Raw genomic sequence first — 22,687 nt, 5'->3', positions numbered from 1 at the left:
CTCATTCATAACAGTACTGGATATCAGTATTGTACTAGAGTACAGTGTATTTGTTCAGGGGCATTGAAAGTCACAAAGTTCATTATGCTTTATTCCAAAATAATAAAAATCATGAAGTGTATGGATTTAGCAACTTGCTAGTTATATCTCCATTAGACCTCTTTCACTATCCAGTTTCTTGCCATGGCCACAAATCAGTTTGTTACAGGAAAAGGGGTTATTAGTGTAACTGCTGCTCTCATCTGTGAGCTTATTTCTGCTTTATTGTAAAATTTGTTTTGTTTCAGATTCCCGGTTGGAAGGTTGGCTTTCTATTCCTAACAAGCAAAACATAAAACGACACGGGTGGCGGCGCCAGTATGTTGTGGTGTCTTCAAGGAAGATCATCTTTTACAACTCAGAAAATGACAAACAGAACTCTGATCCCATCCTCATCCTTGACTTAACGTGAGTTATATTATGTAATTGTTAATGGGAAAGAATATTGTTGGTGGACATAATTTGTCTTGTGAGTTTTATTTACTTTACAAGTTGATTGCATTGACTTTCTATGAAACTCATTTTACTGAAGTAAATTTGACAGCTATTTATCTTGGCAGGATGAAATAAATATAGGGAAATTTTATGTCCACCTTAATTTGCCTTCAGCCTTATGAAAGTTTTACATACATTTTAAAAACATATTATTTTAAATTTGAAAGAAAAGAGGAAAACGAGAGTTAGAAATGGATTGCTTTACAGAAAACTCTTCCATGTTCGGTCAGTAACACAAGGTGATGTTATAAGAGCTGAAGCCAAAGACATCCCCAGAATATTCCAGGTAAGAATTCAACTCCATAATCAGTTTATTTAAGAATAAGATAGCCTTTCAGATCTTCTGTGGTTACATGATCCTTCTTTCTATCTATCCGTATATCCAGTGCCCTGTCCCCTTCAGGGGAACTCCTCAAAAGGGGTGGCTGCTGTAGAAGCACTTCCAGTTTTCCCTGTTCTGGCACTCTCAGCACATTCAGTCCTTTGTCTGCTAACTCTTTTCAGTACTCATCTACTTTACTGATGGTCCTCTGCATCTTGATGAGGCAGGTGCTATGTAGCAATCATCTCTTAAAGAGGTAATCTTTTAATGTGGCTCCAGTGTTGCCACTGTCCATGAGGCAGCTAGATTCCATTGAAGGCAACAAAAGGCAACTCAAGACCTTTCTTTTTGAGACAAGTTACCATCTTGAGTGGTGTCATGGTGGATGATGACAGTTTAGTTTATGTTACTATTACTAACTGATTAATGTTTGATGTATTTAAATTGTAGTACTACTTTCTATTAGGTGGTCTTTTTTTGTCAAGTGTTTACAAATTCTTGAGAAAAATTGGCACATTATTATTTTTATTACATGACCAAACTGCTGGAACATGTGTTCTTTTTACTCTCACACAAACCACACCTCTTACTCCTTGTGGTTGCATTCCTATGAAAGACAGTAGAATAATCCTATTCATATTTTCAGTTCGCATTAGATATTATTTACATACCAGTTTGCCACATTTGATGATCACTAATTAATGTTTAATTCATCATTGAAGAACATTTACTTTCAACAAGAGTTGCAGTTGAGTTTGGCTTTAAACCATACATACTGGTGATTGAATCTCATGATTATTCTGTGGGAAGGACTGTCAAGACAGAAAATGTAGTAACTCATAATGTTATTAACTTGCATTCCATTTCCAGTTGTTGTATGCTGGAGAAGGGGAGAGTCGGAAGCCTGGTGATAACCCTGGTCCCCTGGCTTTGCATGAGGGTGCAGGCCAAGATAAAGCAGGTACTCTAGTCCACAAAGGCCATGAATTCTTGGCCATAACTTTCCACATGCCTACGAATTGTGAAGTCTGTCAGCGACACCTGTGGCACATGTTTAAGCCACCTCCAGCCCTTGAGTGCAAACGTAAGTGATTAATATCATATGATTTAGTACAGCTGTACATTTTTATTGAACATTATCATATAGTAATTGTTCATTGATCAATTTTATTTTTATTTTTCATTTTAGAAAATCATCTAGATTGGAGTAGAAGTAAGCACGTACCACTAGAGAACCTTGTCTCTAGCTTTATACCTTTAGTTACTGGCTGACCATTCTACCACTTCTGTGTGCAGCACTGATGGTCCATAGCATATTAATTTTCATACATCCCTGCTCATGCCATACAATGTTTTTGATTCTATGTACCAAGACAGTGATTGCTTCTTGGTGTATATATATATATATATATATATATATATATATATATATATATATATATATATATATATATATATATATATATATATATATATATATATATATATATATATATATATATATATATATATATATATATATATATATATATATATATATATATATATATATATATATATATATATATATATATATATATATATATATATATATACGCACACACACACACACACACACACACACACACACACACAGTCAAACCTCGGTTTACGGGTGCCTTAGTTTATAAGTGTTTTGATTTACGAGCAAAATAAAATCAGAAAACATGCCATGGTTTACGAGCGGTGACTTGATATACGAACATCCTGTTTGTACAAGTCTTTTTTAATTTTTTATTATCCTTATTATTATTATTTGTCGCCACTTCAAGGGTGGGGACACGGGCTATATGGAGGCAGTCGGGGTCAAGTGCGTACGTTTCTCCGAGTAGGGACCACAGACCCTTGCCGGGTGACGACTCATGAAGGGGAAGGGAGGATGTCATTAGACCCACTCTATCGGCTGACGTCAGCCTAGCTGAACAAGTCAGTCTTTCGACGAGGACTGGAGTTTTTTTTAATTTTTATTTTTATTTATTTTTTATTTTTTATTTTATTTTTTATATATACACAAGTCAAAGACATTTGACTGTCCATATATAATTCAGAATTTTTTAATATCTGCAACACTGCATAACCACTACTACTATTACTTCTACTGCTACTACTACTACTACCAATAATAATAATAATAAAATAATAATAATAATATATTGATAATTGTTATTAATAAGTTTATTTATATATATTTTTTCAATTTTCCACTTAGGTTGCCGATTCAAGATCCATCGAGATCATTTAGAACGAAAAGAGGATGTGGTGGCTCCATGTAAAGTAAACTATGACATGAATACTGCCAAGGAGCTGCTGCTGCTGGCCCCAACCCTTGAATCACAACAGGTGAGTTCAAATACTTTGTTGTTGAGCTTTGCTTGGATGCAATTCACTAAACAACTTGGCAAATTCCACTATTTTGGCACAACTTGGGAGCATGAGCCCCACGTGCCAGGAAGGTGGAGTACACCATGGTCACACCAGTCACTTAACCCGTCCACTGTGATTGGCATGGATTTGACTTTCACTGGTAACCTGGTAACATGTAGTCCAAGATCTTTCTCTGCCCCTGTGGTGGATAGTGGAGTGTTTCCTATGTTGTATTGGTATGCTGGATTTTCCCCCCCAAGGTACATGACTACATTTTTCTTCATTGAATTGTAGCAGGCACTTTTTGTTCCATTCCTGTAGCTTGGTGATGTCCTCTTGTAGGAAATCTGCAGTCAAGGGGTTAAGAGTCCTGCACTGAACAATTTTGCCTATTATATTATTTCACATAAACACCTTACCCAATTATCCATTCACCCTTACTTGTAATTGTTGGACCCTCTTACATTACCATAGCAACTGCAACTGCCCAGTCTTTGATCCCCAATCTCCCCATAGCCTGTTTCATCACCTCTGGGCACCCTATCTTATGCTTCCTCTAAGTCTATTAAAATATAGTAAACTTCTCTTTCAGGCTATGTATTCCCCCAGGTATTAGGTATAACTCTAAAATCACTTCCAATGTGAATATTTTAATAGCAAAATAATCTTATTACAGAACTGGGTCACAAGATTATCCAAAAAGATTCAAAAGTCTGGGTACAAGGCCCAGCAAGCCAGTGGTTCTGATGGTGCCAAAGTTTCCCCCAGGTGAGCGTTAATTTTTCACGTGTGTTCTCAACTGTCTTACAGATATTGTACCCCTATAATGTTTACAACGTTGTAGTCAAAACAGTTTCCTTAAAAGTAGGGTTAATTAAAGTGTAAATGTGGACCCTTGACCTTGAATGTCAACATTTTCATAAATATTTACAGCATTTTTTCCTAGGTAAAAAAATAATGCATGCACGACAGTATAAGTTGCATGTGAAAAGTCCAGTTGAAATTGAATTGAGCAGTATGCATACAGTAAATCCTTTTGAAGTTGGTATTCTTCAAGTCATAATTACAGATAAATCAGCACTGCAAAAATGTTAATTAACAAAATAGTTTTGGAAATTTTAGCAACTTCTGGGTATAAGCTGGGGAAATTACTCTCTTAAGTTGCCAATATGCCATCTATTGGAGATCCAAACTACATGGTGTTATGCCATTGTAACACATTTTGACATAAAAGCAGTCTTCACTTGACAATGTGCTGTCCACTGGAGACCCACAGGGCTCTTTCAGAGGCATCGACTTTATGCCATTTCCTGTGGACAACATGACATGCATTTTGGGGATTGCGCCATCACGCACACAACTTTTGCCTCAAGCAGTCTTCCTGCCTTAAGATGGCTCTGGGTGTCATATTTGAAGTGTATTTGCAAACAGTTATGCATCACTTAACACTCATGTGCTTGGAAATGTAATGATTGATTGATTGGGGTCTATATATTCATGGCACCACAACTACAGACTTGGAGATATTATACACTGCGTGACCCAGATGTACGGTATCCATTAGTGAGTGTTTTGCAGTAGAATGATACATGTAAGTGCCAGGAGAATTAAAAATTGAAGTGGCAGACTGTTTGTTGCCTCCCATGCTCAGTTATGAATAGTGAGCTTGAGCCTTGTTCCAGCTCTACATCCTACCAAAAAGGCCTCCCTATCCCTAACCTTGGATTTCAACTTATTCCTTTTTATCGGCGTCTCAGACGTCCAACTTGTTGTTCTCTTTTAGTTGTTTTCCTGGCTTACCCATGCATTGTAGACATGACATTGTATAATAACATTTGTTAGCCCTGATGAACCCTACAATATGGCATTATAAACAATGTCAGCTGTTTTTTTTTACGTCTTGGCCTGTGGCGCCAGTAGGCCTTCATACTCATAGTAGGGCCTGATGGTTGGCCCCAGCCCGTTGTGGCGCAGGCAAGTGTTTATAGTGGCGCCATCTTTACTTTTCAGCATTTTCCATTTTAGACCCCTAGTTGCATAATATAAATTGTTGGGGGTGTGTTGGAGGGTCATGCAACACTGATCTAGCACAGTTTTTATGCTATTAACACTTGTTCTCTCCGAGTTAAATGTATTAAGATTTGCCACTTCTAACTGATTCCAAGGTGCTTATTCTCAAATTCTGCCAATATGCACTAGTATTGAAGTCACAAGATGGATGCTGGTGAAAACTGGTCCCAGGAAACTAATACCTAACCCAATCAGTTATTTGCCTTAACACTTGTGAATCCTAATTTTCATAATTCAATTTCCAGTTCAGAGTAAGTGAAAAATGAGTATGGAATGTCACTACATTGCATTAATGGGGTATGCATGACATTATGAGCTATTTTAATTAGATTTTATCCCTAATTTTGATATTAGCTTTTCTAAATGACACAGTTTTTTATGATAGTGGTGATTATTTTCCATAGTAACATCTCTCAGATTTTATGATGGAAGAAACATACTTTACTTTACAAGCTTTATGTTTTCAGCAAAAGAAACATGACATATTTCAGATTAACTTTGCAAGGGCACTTTTTTTTTATATATTTATTTATTTATTTTTTTTTCTTTTTTTCGTGTAGTTACTTTTACACATTACTATCTCAATAGCATTTATAATGTATTGCTGAGACTACAAAAGACAATTTATTGTTTTATGTCTTAGTTTTATATTTTGAATGCTTATCAGTAGTTACTGTTGCAAGATTTTTGGTAATCTCTTGGTTGTTCATCATTCTAAATTTGTTTGCCACTTATAAAGCATGCTGCCCTTTAATTAATTTTAAATGGTTATGGTTTCCAGAATGTAAAAGCCTTTAGGACTAGCTGCTTCCAACAACAAGTATATGAGGAACGTTTACCCTTACCAAGGTTTGCCCGGCTATTGTTATGCAGAGCACAGCATGCACTCCTAACTACCTTTCGCTCTCCTAGAATGCACATCTTTTTAGTGTTGTAATAAATACAACTGACGGCTTAAAGACCTGAAGCTTCTAAGTTCTTTACTGGTAATTTATACTTAATGTAAATCATCATCATCATCATTTTCAGCCAGTACTAGTCCATTGCAGGACAAAGGCCTCTTCTAACATTGTCCACCTCCCTCTCCGATGTCATGATCTATTTCACTAAGAAACTACAGGTGGCCATACCCCTTCATTTTTTGCAATATTGAATGGACAAGTGGCAGCCATTTACTGCGCTAGTAACTTAGTTTTACTCAGCCTCTACCTAGGAAGAGTTCTTTCCGGGGTAATGCTCTTAGTTTTTCAATAATATTTGGAATATTACAAGGCCTATCTTTGTTTTCTAAGCAACATTGCCATCCTACTTCAGGTCATTACCTATAACATTCATTCTATAAGACAAAATGATAAGTTATTTTTCATACAGATATCATGAAGAAAAATATTTTATACACTAAAAAATGCATCACCTTTAATTGTATGGTTTTGGTAGTCATTTTCATTTCTTTCAACAAATATGGGCTTTTCACATAGCTAAACATTAATGCCATTTTCTTCTCCAATTAGTTTTATGACTTGAGAACTTAAATACTTAGTAAGTATGTTGAATCATGCTTTGTAGCTTTCTTGTCTCAACATTCTTTTGTTTATTTTCTCCTGAAAATTTTGTCTCTAACTAAATCTACATAAGCATGCACTCCTTAGACATCTTTCATAACTTTTCAGTCCCTTTGAGCTTACAATTTCAGCTTGTAAAGTTTTTATCTTGTATCTTAACTGATTCTACTCTCTTTCATCTTTTCATAGAACTAACTGATGAGTAACTCCTATTGACTACTAGTAATAGTTTTGCCATGCACAAGCTTGACAATTTCTTTTTAAATCTTATTTTTCATAGTTCAGTGATTTATACTTTTGTCAAATTTTATTTGAGCCTTGCTGCTTTCCTCCACTATATATTTTTCTCAGTTTTATTTTCCATTTGGATCCCCAATCGGCATAAGAATTTTAATACAATTCATCAAGGCACTTATATACAGCTTGTTTAAAATTTCAAAGTATTCTTAGTATAAATAAAATCTTCCTTTTTTTTTCAAACCCCCAACTTATAAAATGCCTGCAGAAATGTACTTGACACTTCATCATCTTAATTACTTTTGGGCATAAAATTACATGTAACTCATCAAGTAATTGGTAACAGCTTTGGAATGCCTGTGGTGGTCTAGAGTTTCATAATTTTTGTCCTATAGAGTTTCCATTTGAAACTGGCTGGTGGGGTGTATGCCTATGTGGGTCAGCCCCACCCCACAACTCTGCCACACTCTCAAGACTTCTTGCTTCCTCTCATATGCCAGCTATTTTCTACCTTTAAATTAATCTAATTAAATAATTGAATGATCTAATAAGGTCATATAGTGTTAAGATTGTTTAGTTTTTAGGATAATAACAAAGATTTTGTATAAATACCACGACACTTGACAAAATTGTTTTCCAACGTTGTCAAGTGTTGTGGTATTTATACAAAATCTTTGTTATTATCCTAAAAACAAAACAATCTTAACACTATATAACCTTATCAGTTATCCAATTATTTAATTAAATTCATTTAAAGGTAGTAAATAGCTGATAAATGAAAGGAAGCGAGAGGCCTTTGAAAGTGTGTGGCAGAGATGTGGGGCTGGGCTGACCCGCACAGGCCAACACCCCACCGGCCAGGTTCAAATGGAAATACCATAGACGTTTCATCATAACCATACTCATGCTCCTGGGGGAAAAAAAAAAAAAAACTTGCATATCCTTATGTTGTACTGCTATAAGAAAGCAGCCTTCAGTCATTTTATCTTTTTTATCTTCTAAGGCAAATATTTTGGGTGGAAGTATCTCTCCAACATACCCACACTCCCTTATGTAGATACAGTAAACCCTCAATATAACGGACCAGCTTATAACGGATTTTGGGTATAATGGACAAGGTCAAATGGTCAGAAATCCACAGGGACCAACCGAGAATAGTTTTTGAATAACCCGCCTCCGGTGACTACAATAGCTTCTGCTGCCCCATCCTTCGATTGCAGTAGTCTTTTTCAGCCCACCTGATGAAATATTTTCCTTTGTGGTCTCCATTCAAATGAAGAACGTATTTATACCACAAGAAAGTCTTATGCATCAATCCAGGACGTGAATGTAATGAAAAATAGCCAAGTGTTTGTGAGTGTTAGTACTGACACAAATTAAGGGGGTTGAGGAGGGCTAAGTCTCCAGCTAGGCAGGATAGGGTAAGTTATGTTTGGTTATTAAATTAATTTGGCACGCAGTGTGGGTCGAGGAAATACGCAGCGCGTATATATTAAATATGTGATTCATATGCAATGAATAATTGAAATATCTTTTATATGCACTCACAGAGGCAGCTAAATAATTATAGGTCATACAAGGCCATTGTTTGTTCGAGTATGATCTAACTATGGACTGCCTGTTACAAGCTCGTCTTTCGTGTGCTTGTATGATATATTGGCGATGCAAATCGGCATGTTTGGGATTTAAATAAGGTGTAATGTATTACTGTAAACATAAACATTCAAATATATTATTGCAAAGAAAAGGTTGAATATTTATCAAATTAATTTTCACTCAATCACGAACCAGCAATGCACGTGTGCCACCTCTACGCTCACAAGTGGACAGACGTAATGAAACCATCTATAGTGCCCACTATTAGCCCTTTATTATCATATTTATAACCAACTATAGTTATATTATGAAGATTTTCACCTTGATGTAAGAAATTGCATTTAAAAAAAAAAAAAATCTGATATAGGTTACTTCAATCTTCTTCCATTTGACACCTTTTAATCATAATCTTAAAAGCAATGTATAAAAGTGTTGTAAGTTCTACAAACAATGTATAAAAGTATTGTTAGTTCTACAAACTAGATTAGATTGTAATACTCATTTAATGTAGACTAAGGGAATATTTATCTCCATAATGTGTTCTTTTAATAAAATGAAATTATAGTACTTGTCAATACCAATGATGCATTAACTTAAATGACTTATTACCATGTTATTTATTTTATTTTTATTTTTCAGAGAATCAACAAGATCATCTTATCGGCCGTATGTTGTACAGAAGTCTGCTACTTTACCTCCCAACTCCAATTTGAGTAGAAAGTAGCAGCTTAATACCTAATATATCTCTGTTGTGGTTCACCAGATTTGTCATTTAACATTTTCTAAAGCTTGTTTGAAATAAGTTTTTCATTTTAGGGAAAACTATATTTTGAACATAGACCCAGTATATATATAGTAACACACACACACACACACACACACACACACTTTTCATCTGGGTATTGTGCAACATGGGAAGTATTGCTGGAGCAATATGTTCACTTGCTGAGGGACATGTGCCTTATAAAGTCCTAGATCTATTCCTCCTTCCTTGTGTACATTGCTCTATTCAGGGACAAAGATGAGTCCCATGATGACATACACTAATATTTTTGTGAAACACATCAGTAAATGTTAATAAGATTTTGGTACAAGCCCAATTTTATATATTTATAGATTATGTAACATGTTAATGCTTCCAATGTACATGGATAAGTTTCTTCTTTATCGTCCATTACAATTAGACCAATATTGTTGATGAAAGCAACAAGTAATTGCATTTGTGATCTATGTGTGATTGAGAAAAATATTTAGCTGCATGTAGCTGAACATTTTAGTTTACTCAAGGTGATTCATAGTACGTACTATTAAGTACAAAATATTCAGACATTTAAATAATTCTTAGAACCTATGTGTTTGTGTCAGACGGCTTGAGGAAAATGTGAAGCTCACTTTGATGAACTACATGTGGCTGAGTATATTTTGTACATAATGCTTAGTGAGAATGTTGTGTGAATGTGACTGCATCAGTGTGGAAGATTAAGAATTTTAAGGAATTTTTTGAAATCATGCTATACTGATAAACCCAGAAATCCAGTCATAACTCCATAATTTGAAATATTTCGTAGTTTTGTTTTAATTGACTTACTGTTCATATTTCTTTTTATTGCTGAAATTGGCCAGGTCTCCCATTTCTATGGTAGAGCCTGAAAAATTAGCCTTTAATATCCAACCACATAATTTGTTGTCCAAAACAATACGTAACTATGAATTCCATGTCATCTATAAAAAATGGCTCTAGTCTGAATTGGTGTAGAAAATGATAAGTTTTTGTTACTTTCCATTTTCTTTCCCTGTGACATTTATTCCCCTCAACCTAGTATCCCGTTCCTAATTAACTCTCCTACCTTAGTAAGCTTAAAAATAATAATATGCATGATTTTTTTTGCATTAACTCTGAAATAGTTTCCTTCTACCAAGACATTTCAGGGTTTACCAGAGAAAGTTATTACTGTATCTGTTAAAAGTTCCAGAAGAAGGTCTAAATTTTATGAACACATTTCTATTTATTTCATTCCATTTCATGATTCCTAAAGTGGCCATTTCTTGTCTTATTTTACCATATTCTTCTAAGTCTAAGTAAAATAAAACAGTAATATTGAATAACTTTGATGATTACACCAGATATATGTATGAAAGAGTTTTCTTATAAACTTATCCAACAAGATATGTAGTTCAAATTAGCCCATATGACTAAGTTTTGCCTAGGGCTGCCCAGGAGGCACCATGAGGAAGGTGGCAAGTTTGACTTCCCAGTAAAACAGTTACCTTAATAAGTGGTTTCTAACATTGCTCAATTAATAGCAAATTCAAGCTTTGCTTGGTATGTTGTCAAAACTACCAACATTATGATGAAATACTCTATCTTCATCATTTGCTTTCCAAAATGCAACTGATTACCAAGTTCTTACCTATTTTATTTATACAGGATTGAGTCAGGCTCACAATGTCCCATATTTTAATTCATATGATATAAATCCTTAAAATGGTTACTTTTGACATGACTTTAGTTGGGAAGGCATCTTACCTATTAAAGTTGAATTTTCTCAAATCTTTGTCACCTTCTTAACCATAATTTCTAATTGCATCATCAATATTAGCTTTTCATGGGTGATACAATCATTCATATCTATGTTTTCATTCCCGATCACATATATATTTAGCATTATCATGTCTCCTCATTTCCTTCTTATTGCCAATGTTCGTAGTTTTAATTTTTATAGTCTTTCTTATGAACCTGAATTTCTCAGGCTATCTCATAGAAGTTCATTGTACAGTAGGCTCTTGCCAACTCCTGATACCAATAACTCATTCCTTGATGTACAGACTTTTGCATGTATCAATTTTTGCTCTACTTTGAAATGTATTGCTGTGATGTCTCATCTTCATTCTTTGTAGATTCAAGTCAGACCAACAAGGTATCCTACAGTTGCTGTCAAATACTTTTTAATACAGTGCCTGTCAATATTTTTATGCTGTCAATCTCCATTATATAACAGAATACTGGTCAACAATGATAGAAATCTTCATTACCAACTACTAAGTGTAATATGCTGATAAATAAAACTAATAGAATGAACAAAAAATATGCTACAGAAAAGAGGCTGAAGTCAGTACAGGTGACATAATTCCCAGAGTAAATGTAAACCACTGACACCTCCTATGAGATACTGAGCAGCAATGTAGGCATACAATTCCTATAAGAATTGCAAAATCTATGTTTATGTGTGCTATTGCTGCAAGTTAGCGATGTTGATCACAACTTGGAAATGTTTTGACAGCTGGCACGACATCATCAACATGGTGACTGAGTAGCTGAGAACTGGATCATAATATATGATAGATTGATTAAATTTTGGCAGGGGAATACCCTGATAACTATTGAGAGCATTTCCTTGGGGAAAATATTTGTCAAGTACAAGAATGTGATTGCAATATATGATTTAGTGCTGTCTGTAGAGTAAATAATCACCAAATGGGAGAATATGGTTGCCATATGAGACTTTGAGTAGTATTTGATTTGGGTTGCCAAATCTGAACACACCATATATGACACTATATAATTTGTTTTCACACTGCATATATATATATATATATATATATATATATATATATATATATATATATATATATATATATATATATATATATATATATATATATATATATATATATAAAATTTTTGGCAGAGGAGGGGCAAAACTGCACAGTATCCAAGGCTATGTTTGGTTGGTTGTTGGACAAGAGCCATGATGAAAAAATTTGGACACCTGCCTTGCTATCACTGCCTCTTATTTACAAACAATGAGTGTATCATAGCAACATGATCCACTTCCCAAAGCATTGCACTATATGACACAGTGGCCAGTGAATGCATCCCAAGGCCATTATAGTGCAGGTTAATAACCATATTGGTAGTGATGGAACTTTGAGGCAAACAATAATTACAGTGAAGTGAGTGAAGATTCTTGGGGCAGCAGCACCAATAAATCCTTTTAAGAAGTTTGCAGCACAAATAAACCCTTTTTACAAGTTTTAATGTCACACAAATAATATCATGCAAGTAACTTTTGCAGGTACCTAATACAGATATTATTGACAAGAGCATACTGTCTTTTCCTGTGTCCCAGGGTAATGGGTTCTCACCCACCACAGGCTCAAGGACCAGTGGGACAGAGAAGAATACAGAGCCCATGCGCAGCTATGGCTCATGCCTCCAACTCTACTTTTACTTACTGTCTTTACAATCTTCTATGTGTATCAGTTCACTTTATATGTAACATGCATATTCTAACATTGGCTCAATGCTATAATGCTCTTTCTCAGTCTATTTTTATCTATAAACTGTATATACCCATGTAAAAGACTAGATTTTTAAATGATCCTCTACAAGTCAAGTTTAGGGTGTGAATGTAATACTGCTTTTCTGGACACCAGTTTATTCCTTAACTGAACATATAACCTAATTACATGTCCTGATGACCTTTAGATCAAGAACAAAACAACAAATTACCAGGTGGTTCTAAACTAAACTAAACTCGCCCTAGAATGCAATATTGTCACATTGCTTGCAGAAGTATTACACTTATTCAGTTACACTCTTAACCTATCACATCGAACACACTAACTTCCTGAAGTAAATCTATACCTCATATATCATAGTAAAACAACATACTGTGCATATGGCCAGTGTCAATAATGGATCATAAGAATTGGTGTTTTTTTTATATTGGAGTAGCATTCTTTCCTACTCTTAGGCCATTATGTTGAAAAGCCAAAACAGTTAAGTGAGATTTTAGTGACATTATTTGTAAGAAGTTTACATATATTACAGTACATTTTATAATACATATAGCTCATGAATAATGCTATTTATATTTTGTACTGCTTTATGCATGTATACATCATCCTCGTCTTAAGAACGTCTGAATGTCCATGGCGGACTGTGAATGTTTGGAGTGACGCTGCAAAAATTCTTTTGTGTCCACCTTGGTGCTTTTGGGGGGAAATCTGTGAATGTGTGAAGCCGTGAACAGTGAACCTGTGAAGGTGGGGGGATAGGTGCAAACTTAAACTTTGCTAAATCAGCATGACTGGGAATGTAGGACAAAACAAGCGAATTGCAATGTAAATTTTAAAGAAAACACAGACATCAACCTCCCACAGCTTGTCAGGGATCCCCAGGAAACTCATTAGAATGAAGCAGACAAAGCCCAAAAAACCTGTAAGACCACTAAACAGTAAAGCACCATTCTAACATGACACAGGATCCATAAGATGTCACATTAAAGCTTTCTTTTATTGACCAAAATCAAGTTTTCATAGAATCTTTCTTGAAAGTAACAGGTATATAATACTCAATACAGTATGACATAAATAACAAATTTGAGAAACATGATAAGTTTTTTGTACAGAGATCACTTACTACACAACCAAGACACTGAACTATACTGGTCACTGCATAGTGTACAAAAATACTCTGTTGACTATTACACAGGTGCTGGTGCCTTGATGTCTGCCTCACCAAAGGACTACCACTCCCACACCCACAAACACACATTTCCACTTTAATCTCATCTCTTATTTTCCTCAATTTTATTTGCAAGTATTCCATAAAAAAAGATTTTCACCATTACTATTTCCATAAGCATGTTCTGACTTTCATCTTTCCTGCATTTTGGTATTGGATTATGATATCAAAAACACATTTCCAGTCATCTTTAGTCAGGGACTCGTAAATAAAATAGCAGAACTTTACATGTAATAACTTTATCGACAAGCATTTGTATCATAGGAGTTATATGTGGACTATCACATTAATATATATTGCTTTTTTTTTTTACTGTTGCTCAGCACGTGATGGTCCTCAACTAGAATAATCCTGTAGTGGTGGTGATGCATGTGGCGTCAAAACTATCCGGGCACTAGATTCAACTCTTTACAAGAGGAAAGATGCCCATTAAATTAAATCTGCAATTGCATGGTGTCATCTAATTAATAAATAAGTGGGTTTGCATTAAAGCAACATTCTACTGTATAATGAGCAATGCCATTTGTTCTTCTGCAAGCTGTTTTGCAGATTTTAATAACTGGTTGCAATTGCAATGTTTACTGTTTAAAACTTGATCATAGCTCAGGATTTACCTCGCAGTTTTTCTTGCTACAATCCGTCTGAATTCAATCTTGGCAAACACACTGAGTAAACATGGTGCAGGGAAATTATCACATTATAAAACTTGCACCACAGTTAGTGGATTCAACATTAGCCTGACTTTAACCCAGTAGCTGCAGGGATCATGTTTCTTAAAGGCCACCTCCTCCAAGAGAGAAAAATGAGAAAAAATCATCACTCACGCAATCCATTTCATAATATATATCAATGCATTTGTGATAAGTTTTTGCATCATCTATTTTGGGGGGTTTATATCATGACAAAAATTCGGCCCATCGCTGGTACACGGTAAAGTCACAAATTTGGCCCGTCGCTGCTACCGGGTTAAGTAACAACACATTTTCATCCAGAATTGTACAGCAGTGGTGACAGTTAACCCTTTCAATACATGACACAGACGTTTTCTAAACCTCTGAAGAGGAAATGGAAAAGGATTAAAAGGTTTAGAAGAGGATTAATCCTCTTACATTTCCTCTTAACCCTTTCCATACTGTGACGCTGACATCTGCATCACCGTATTGAAAGGGTTAAGGGTAGTGATTTAGTGCCCTCTAAATGCTCATAACTCATACAGGAACCTTTACAATTAGTAATAAAATTAACTGAAACCACCTTAGAAAACTGGATTTTCAATGTTATTTTTATCTTATGTTAGTGCCATAGGGAGCTGTCCCCATTAATGGCGGCCAGTAGCCTAACTTGTGAGCTAGTGACCTCAAGTCAACTGTTTGCTGCATACCCTTAGTGAAAGATTCCTACACCATTTAACTTAGAAGTGGATGTTTTAATAATACTTCCTTTTTATGTAGCTACAGATGTTCTAACTTACAAAGTAGGTAGTCCAAAAACCTGATCCTGTATTTAGTAGGAGTCAGATTTTTATTTGTCTAAATGTATAAAGAAAATGAAACAAATATATTTCCAATTAAGCATTAGCTTACTATATTGCATATGAGGAAATAAGATTTGGTGAGACAAATATCACATCAGTAATATTGCCTATGGGAGAGACCTCAGACACAAGTTGCCATGTCAGAATATTCAGGATAAGTAGAGCAATAACTATGATGCTTAGCCCTTTTTACCTTTCAGGAAACTGCTTTTGATTCATTGTTTGTCATCAACTTTCTATACTTTTCTTCACTGCCTCTCCTGCCTCCAGCTGCTGTTTCTGGAGTGCATTTACAGCTAGCTCTGCTGCCATGTACACTTCCTATATTCTGTGGGCTGCATTACAAAACCTCTCTACCATATGAACAATTTCGTGGTTTTGAATGTTTGCTGGAATATAAATGTTTGTAATATATATGTTATGTTTACACGCTTATTTTACATGCCTGAATGTTTTATTAGCCTCTTTTACAATCACCATAATGGATCTATGCAGGATTTAGAAACTGGATTGAGATATCAGTTTCAGAGTGATGGCAGCTGAATAGAAAATTTGCCACCAAATCTTTCCGTACTTGCCAGTAATTCCCTCTGTGTCTGTTCTTATGCACTCCTCACTCATATAAGGAGAAAAAAAAACCTAAAAAAACAAAACAAAACAGGCGCTGCATGAACTACTGTCGAAAAAAAAGTTACTGACGATGGTTCCTATTTATTATACCTCGTCTCCGTGTGGTTTCTAAGCCCCTCTCGTCTTCCGGTATTAGTCTTCAATTCTCCTGTGATCCCTCCTCCCTCCCCGCCTTTAATCGCTTGTGCATCAGAGCGGCTCACTGGGCAGAGGAGAAAGGGTTTGCAGGACCTGAAGGAGTCGAGGAAGATAGGACACCCGCAGGAAAGCAAGAGAGAAAACGAAGCAGACGAAGCCTATACACAGACATGACCAAAGGAAGAGCGCCAAGTGTAGGATTAAATTGGAAAAAAAAAGACAAACGCGGAGGCAACGTATCACAAACTGTCCTTTTCCTGCCACGCGATGATCGGGCGGGCGGGGCGAGGGTCGTGGGGGGCAAGCAGCGTGTGGTATTGGCTGGCTGCCGAGGCAACACTAGGGGGCGGGCCGCTGGTTAGTGAGGCTTCAGCTTTAGGCTGCGGTGGTCGTGGACGCTGTGGGTGCATCTCGCCGGGTGACTGTGGCTGACCCCTGACACACTTTTCCGAATAACGATAATCCTGTTTTGGTGCTGAGTCTTTCTTGTGCAGGTGTGGCGTGTGGGGTGATGGAGAACATGCTGGATAGTACCACGTGTTAATAGTTAGTTCATGCAGCGGTGTGTTTGAGGTGCCATGGATCAAAGGACGTGGTGGGAACGACCCGGCATGATCGTGTCTTAAATGGGCAAGGAGGCGATCTGTTTCAGGGTGTTACAACGGTGGTTAGAATCCTCGTGTGTGTGTGTGTGTGTGTGTGTGTGTGTGTGTCATATATTATCTCGGTTCGTATTTTGAATGACAGAAAAACTAAGTGCTTTGATCGCTCAAGGATCGAAAGTTTTTTGATTTCCAAAAAAACAAAGTTTTTGACTGTCAAAGGATCAAAAGAGGAAAATGGCTTAATGAGCAAAACAAGCAAACAAACCGATAGATATAGAGATGAAAGAAAACAGAGAGATGGATAAACAGATGTAGATCAGTACTTCTTGAAATTTTCGGCCAAAATTTCAACTCCATTGAAATTTGATACTTCTTCAATATTAGCCCACTTCTGTCAAGCTTCATTATCCGGAATAAAAAAGGTAGCTATGAACAAACAGCTGAATTATGTAGACTCAGTCATTCCTTACTTGAAGTGCCAATAACGAAACAGTGGACGGAGCTGTTCACTTATTTCTGAGATATCTTTCTGGATACCCCCCCACGGACCCTTTTCGATACCCCATGGAAGTCTTAATTAAACTGATACATGTAGGTATGAGTAATTAGACAGATAGTCAGGTACAGATAGGTTATCATGTTGAATGCTGTGTGCACTTTCTTGCTGGATGCTGATACACGCGCTGTTATGTATACAGGTCGATGCTGCCCACAGGAAGATGGTGCCACAGAGAGGCTTGCATGCAGTGTGTGAGTCGACACATGGTTTGCGGACAACAACATGAAAGAGGAGGCGGTTATGAGCAGGAGTAGATGGGCAATGCACATCGGGAGGTTAAGGCGGCCAGCACTGAGAGTGGGGGCCTGGATGGGCTTGCAAAGAAGGATGGTCTTGCGGGAGGAGGCGGAGAGCCGCTGTTCATCAGGGTGGAGGACGCGCTCCGCCACCAGGCCGCTGGAACCAAAGGATGGAAGGGTGCTGGACCTACTACAGAGTCCATCTCTGTCTCGCCGTCGCAAGGAGGGAGGCGCCTCTTTATTGAGGAGAATGGAATATTTCCTTTCTGTCGAACCATCCAAAACGTTAACTCGAGGGAGACGCAGGATAACTGTAACTGCCACATCAAGACACACTGTGATGGAATTGCTGCTGTCAAGAAGAGAGGTGGAGGCGTTCAGCTAGTTCATCCCCTGACCGACTTGGGGGTGTGGGTGAGTGATAACGGGCACAGAAGACCAATCTCCAGCGCCAGTAAGAAATTTGTTACCCAATCCTACAATACTGCCCACCAGGTGGATCTTGCCTTGATTCACAGCTTCCGCAAAGTCTCAAACATCAGTGCAGGGGACTTTACCTCAATTACTTTTGGACTGGAAGACCTTGATGATGCAGAGGAAGACCTTCAGATCCAGCGCAGCACACTGTCACTCCCTGGCACTCGGGTGGTCGACCTTGATGCAAAAACACTGCGGCCGTTCACGTCTCCTGCACTCAGTGGGAACTCTCTCTTCGTGACGTCCCAGTCCCTTTGTGGTCCCCTCACTCCACGTCTCGAAGAAATAGTCCTCGACAGTGACTCCGTCTTAGACCTCAGCCACAACCTCGAGTCGTGGATGTCTCTCCTTCCCGAGCCCCTCCAGCACCTGCCTCTCAACTACCTCTACATCCCAGGTGAGAATGGCGGTCTTGTCACTCCGGCTTGAGTAGAAAACAGACATTTTTGGTTACATTAAGTTTATGCAGACGCAATAATCGCCCAGTGACGCAATACTCTGCAGGTAAACGATGGTATACTCGCCAATCCGTACGCACAGTTCCAATAAGTACCCATGTCAGAAAAAAATATGCAGTACTCTAGATAAAAATAATCAATCTGATGTATAAAAAAATAAGATTAGTCTTTAAAAGAATATATTTATGGATCTTTGTTTTGACAGCAGCACCTCTTCACACATCTGCTCAGTTTCCAATACAATTTTTCTCCTGCTGTCAGTATGGATTGGCTAGCATGCCTTCCTTGTTGACTCATGGAGAATTGGTTGCTCGATAAATGAATTGGTACTATTTGTTGCCTGTCTAGGGCCACGAGAAATGTCTTACTTTCGCTTCATCATTGTGAACTGCAGCGCACGAGTTTAAACCTGTGTGAGTGTAGGGGAGAGCCGGTATGATTCGGACACTTTTTATAAAAGTATTTTTAGAAAAAGAAGTTTAAGAAGTAGTGTAATTTTGTTGATCTCAAAATGTTCCTCCATCATTTGGCTCTTTAGGCTGCTAATATGACACTCGTAGCTATTATCAGTTTTCAGATGTAGGTGATGAAAGACAAGTTTCTAAATCGTCCGAACCATCCCCACCCGTGGTGATGGTTCGGCCAGGGAGGTGGGATGGTACGGACACTCATAACACTCGCCATAATATTAATATAACTTAAGTTTGATTGGCTAATAAACAAGATTATATCTTCTACAAAACATTTATATAAGGACAAAAGTATCCTCTCAATATTTAGAGGGGAAAAAATAAAAGGAGAACTACAAGAAATATCTCAAAAATTTTGGTATTATGGCTTCCTTCTCTTCTCACAAGCATAATATCTGAATATAAATCAACCAAATTAACCTTTTTATAACCGTTGCAACACCTATAATGTTTAAATTGATATAAATTTAATAAAAATCATGAAAAAATCAACCGTCCGAATCATCACGACTCTATAAAAAGCAAATGTGTGGTCACACTCCTTTGCCAGCACGAGGCATCACGGGTGATCGTGTTATACGGCAACACCTTCGCCGGGCATCGCTGCGTCACCGAAACAATTTACATCTCGCTAATTGGCACGTTTTTGAAGCAAGAGCTTACGATACACCCTGAAATATTACATACGAGATGCAAAAAAACATAAAATAGGACTTGCATCGAAAATAACAGCTCTGAGGGCGTGGTTGTACTTTTGTGGGCCAAGGCAACAAAGTTTTGCACATTCACACAAAATCTTGCGGCACCCAGTCCCATACACTTTACAATAAGTGCTATGGCCGGACCATCCCACTGTCCGAATCATCACCGCTCTTCCCTAGTGTTTTTCATCAATCATAAATGTTAAAGCAATCACACTCGAAATTACTCAGTTGCTGCGTCTCTGCTTTGCATGAACCTGATAATCTTTCGTAGTCAAACCTTTTCGCTCGACTTAATCCTCTTACAGCAACACGGAAGTCTCCTTGGGTCTTGGCGAAAGAGCGAGTGATTGCAGCAGTGGCATGAGGTTAAGGAGAGAGAGACATGAAGAAGGTGTTGAATTAATTAGAGGCAGAAGATACAGAAAGAGAAGGAAGAGGAGGAGGAGGAGGAGGAGAGCACAAAGTAAACATGAAAGTACGGTACGAAAAAAAAGGGATAAATAATGATAAACAAACAAGAGTGGAAAGGAAAAGATAAGAAATGGACGAAGAAGGAGGCCGATGGAGAGGGAAGAAATGAGATAAGAAGAGGGATAAGCTGAGAATGATGGTAAAAGAGACCGGAGGAGCAGTATAATGATGGTGATGAAGGTGATGATGATGATGAGGAGGAGGAGGAGAAAGATAAGGATAAGAAGATAAAGAATGAGGTACAGTATGGGAAAAAAACAGAGCGATATGACATGGAAAGAATATAACAGTAGAAAATAAATAAAAAAGAAATGAGGGAAGGATGAAGCGAATATGAGAAGAATGGGGAAAGGAAAGGAAAGGGGTAAGATAAGAACGGACTAAGAAGAATGGGATGTAATGCGGAAAAGATGTGTGGAGTGATGTTCCAGAGAGTGGCGGCATCCTCAGCGGTGAGTGCAGGGGGCGTGTGTCCTTGACGTGTGGGAGAGAGAGGTGCAGTATTGACGAGGCGGGCCGAAGGTACACGAGGGGAGGAAGGGGAGGGGGGGGGGGGAAACGTGTCACCTGCGTCCCTTCCGTGTGGTCCTGTGAGTGAGCATGAATTAGTAAGGTGCGTTCGTTAGTTTGTGCGTCAGAGTCCAATTAATATTCGCTTAGGAGAAGAAAACCTGGACCAATTAGGGGGGGACGGACGTATCACCTGTGCCTCATACCTGTGGTCCAGCGAGTGAATATGAATTAGTAAGGTGTGTTCGTTAGTTTGTACGTGAGAGCCCAATTAGTATCTGTTTAGCAGAAGAATAACCTGGAAGAATTAATAAGGTAGGGTCGTTAGTTTGTGCGTAAAGCGTTATCGTTAAGGATAAGGAAAAAAACTGGAACAATTCGTGAGGTAGGGCAATTAGTCTGAACGTAAGACTAATTCCATTTAGTTAGTTTGTATATGTAAGATTCCATTTAGTTAGTTTGTACGTAAGATTCCATTTAGTTAGTTTGTACGTAAGATTCCATTTCGTTAGTTTGTACGTAAGATTCCATTTAGTTAGTTTGTACGTAAGATTCCATTTAGTTAGTTTGTACGTAAGATTCCATTTAGTTAGTTTGTACGTAAGATTCCATTTAGTTAGTTTGTACGTAAGATTCCATTTCGTTAGTTTGTACTCCATACCAATTAGTATACATTTAGGAAAACAAAAACCTGGACCACTTAGTAAGGTAGGGTCGTTAGTTTGTATGCAAGACACCAATTAGTATCCGCTTAGCAAAACAAAATCCTGATAGAGTTAAAGATATGGTCGTTAGCTTGTACGTGAGACTCCATTTAGCAATTCAATTTGGAAAACAAAAACCTAAAACATTCACTCAGTTGTGGTAAAAAGATATTGACCATTATCAGATTACAAGGAGAGAAGTGGGGGCAACTCCGCTGTGGCGACCCCTAACGTAGACAAGCCGAGAGAAGATTAAGGGGCTATATAACACTGGGCAAATTTTCCGTGGATCTTCAGTCAAACCACGATTTCCGCTGGCGTGGTTCTCATATTTCCGTGGTTTTCTGGCGTGTCCACGATCTTCCAAAGCTACGGTAGATTTCACCGAAGGATGACGGTATTACTCACCACCATCGTCAGCAGCAATAACAAGAAACAAATGAGAACCACGCTAGCGGAAATCGTGGTTTGACTGAAAATCCAAGGAAAATTTGCCCAGTGTAATAGCCCCTTTTAAGTCAGACTACAAACTGATAACCATTCTTAATTTTGACAATATTTCACATCTATGGCTCACCTTTTTCTCCTGTTCTGGGCATGAGTTCGATTGTTCCTCGCGGTGAACATATCCAACATTAACTACGTCCGCTGACAAGGTTAAAGGAAGATCACCAACATAATTTTCCATTTTCTGTTTCACACTCTCGTTGTTAGGTTCCTGAGGCGGTCATGTATCTCAGTCACTGTGTCATCCTTAGCATATCGGATTTCAACCATTCCGCCGCGACAAGAAGAGAGAGCAAGGGTATTCATATGCAAAAGGAGAATGAGAAGTTCCCGTAAATGGGCGTTCGGGAGGGAGGGCGCAGAAAATGAAAGTAAAGCAAGTAAGATGAAGACTGTAGTGGTGATGGTGTTTTCTCCTTGTTCCTTC

At 37.6% G+C, this 22,687-nt stretch overlaps 2 protein-coding genes across 7 annotated transcripts in view; both read left to right on the top strand.

Annotated features, from left to right (window-relative positions):
- The window catches only part of LOC127009205 (rho-associated protein kinase 1-like), a 42,882-nt gene extending 26,650 nt beyond the window's left edge, over nucleotides 1-16,232 (top strand). For 3 of the 4 annotated variants that reach the window (XM_050882048.1, XM_050882049.1, XM_050882050.1), the window contains exons 22-27: nucleotides 288-447; nucleotides 742-820; nucleotides 1,727-1,940; nucleotides 3,105-3,235; nucleotides 3,936-4,027; nucleotides 9,364-16,232. In XM_050882048.1, coding sequence (XP_050738005.1) covers nucleotides 288-447; nucleotides 742-820; nucleotides 1,727-1,940; nucleotides 3,105-3,235; nucleotides 3,936-4,027; nucleotides 9,364-9,448 — 761 coding nt within the window. In that variant the 3' untranslated portion in view covers nucleotides 9,449-16,232. Of the gene's footprint in view, nucleotides 1-287; nucleotides 448-741; nucleotides 821-1,726; nucleotides 1,941-3,104; nucleotides 3,236-3,935; nucleotides 4,028-6,110; nucleotides 6,179-9,363 lie in introns of all 4 variants that reach the window. The other variant, XM_050882052.1, reaches the window with a different exon arrangement.
- A 610-nt stretch (nucleotides 16,233-16,842) lies between these two features.
- LOC127009206 (uncharacterized) overlaps nucleotides 16,843-22,687 on the top strand; it is a 16,893-nt gene continuing 11,048 nt past the window's right edge. The window contains exons 1-2 of one of the 3 annotated variants that reach the window (XM_050882053.1): nucleotides 16,843-17,050; nucleotides 17,860-18,833. In XM_050882053.1, the coding sequence (XP_050738010.1) occupies nucleotides 17,975-18,833 (859 nt within the window). In that variant the 5' untranslated portion in view covers nucleotides 16,843-17,050; nucleotides 17,860-17,974. The other 2 variants (XM_050882055.1, XM_050882054.1) reach the window with 2 other exon arrangements.

The sequence above is a fragment of the Eriocheir sinensis genome, chromosome 40, assembly GCF_024679095.1.
Source record: "Eriocheir sinensis breed Jianghai 21 chromosome 40, ASM2467909v1, whole genome shotgun sequence".
NCBI classification, from domain to species: domain Eukaryota; kingdom Metazoa; phylum Arthropoda; class Malacostraca; order Decapoda; family Varunidae; genus Eriocheir; species Eriocheir sinensis.
This window is presented reverse-complemented; position numbering and strand designations above follow the sequence as displayed.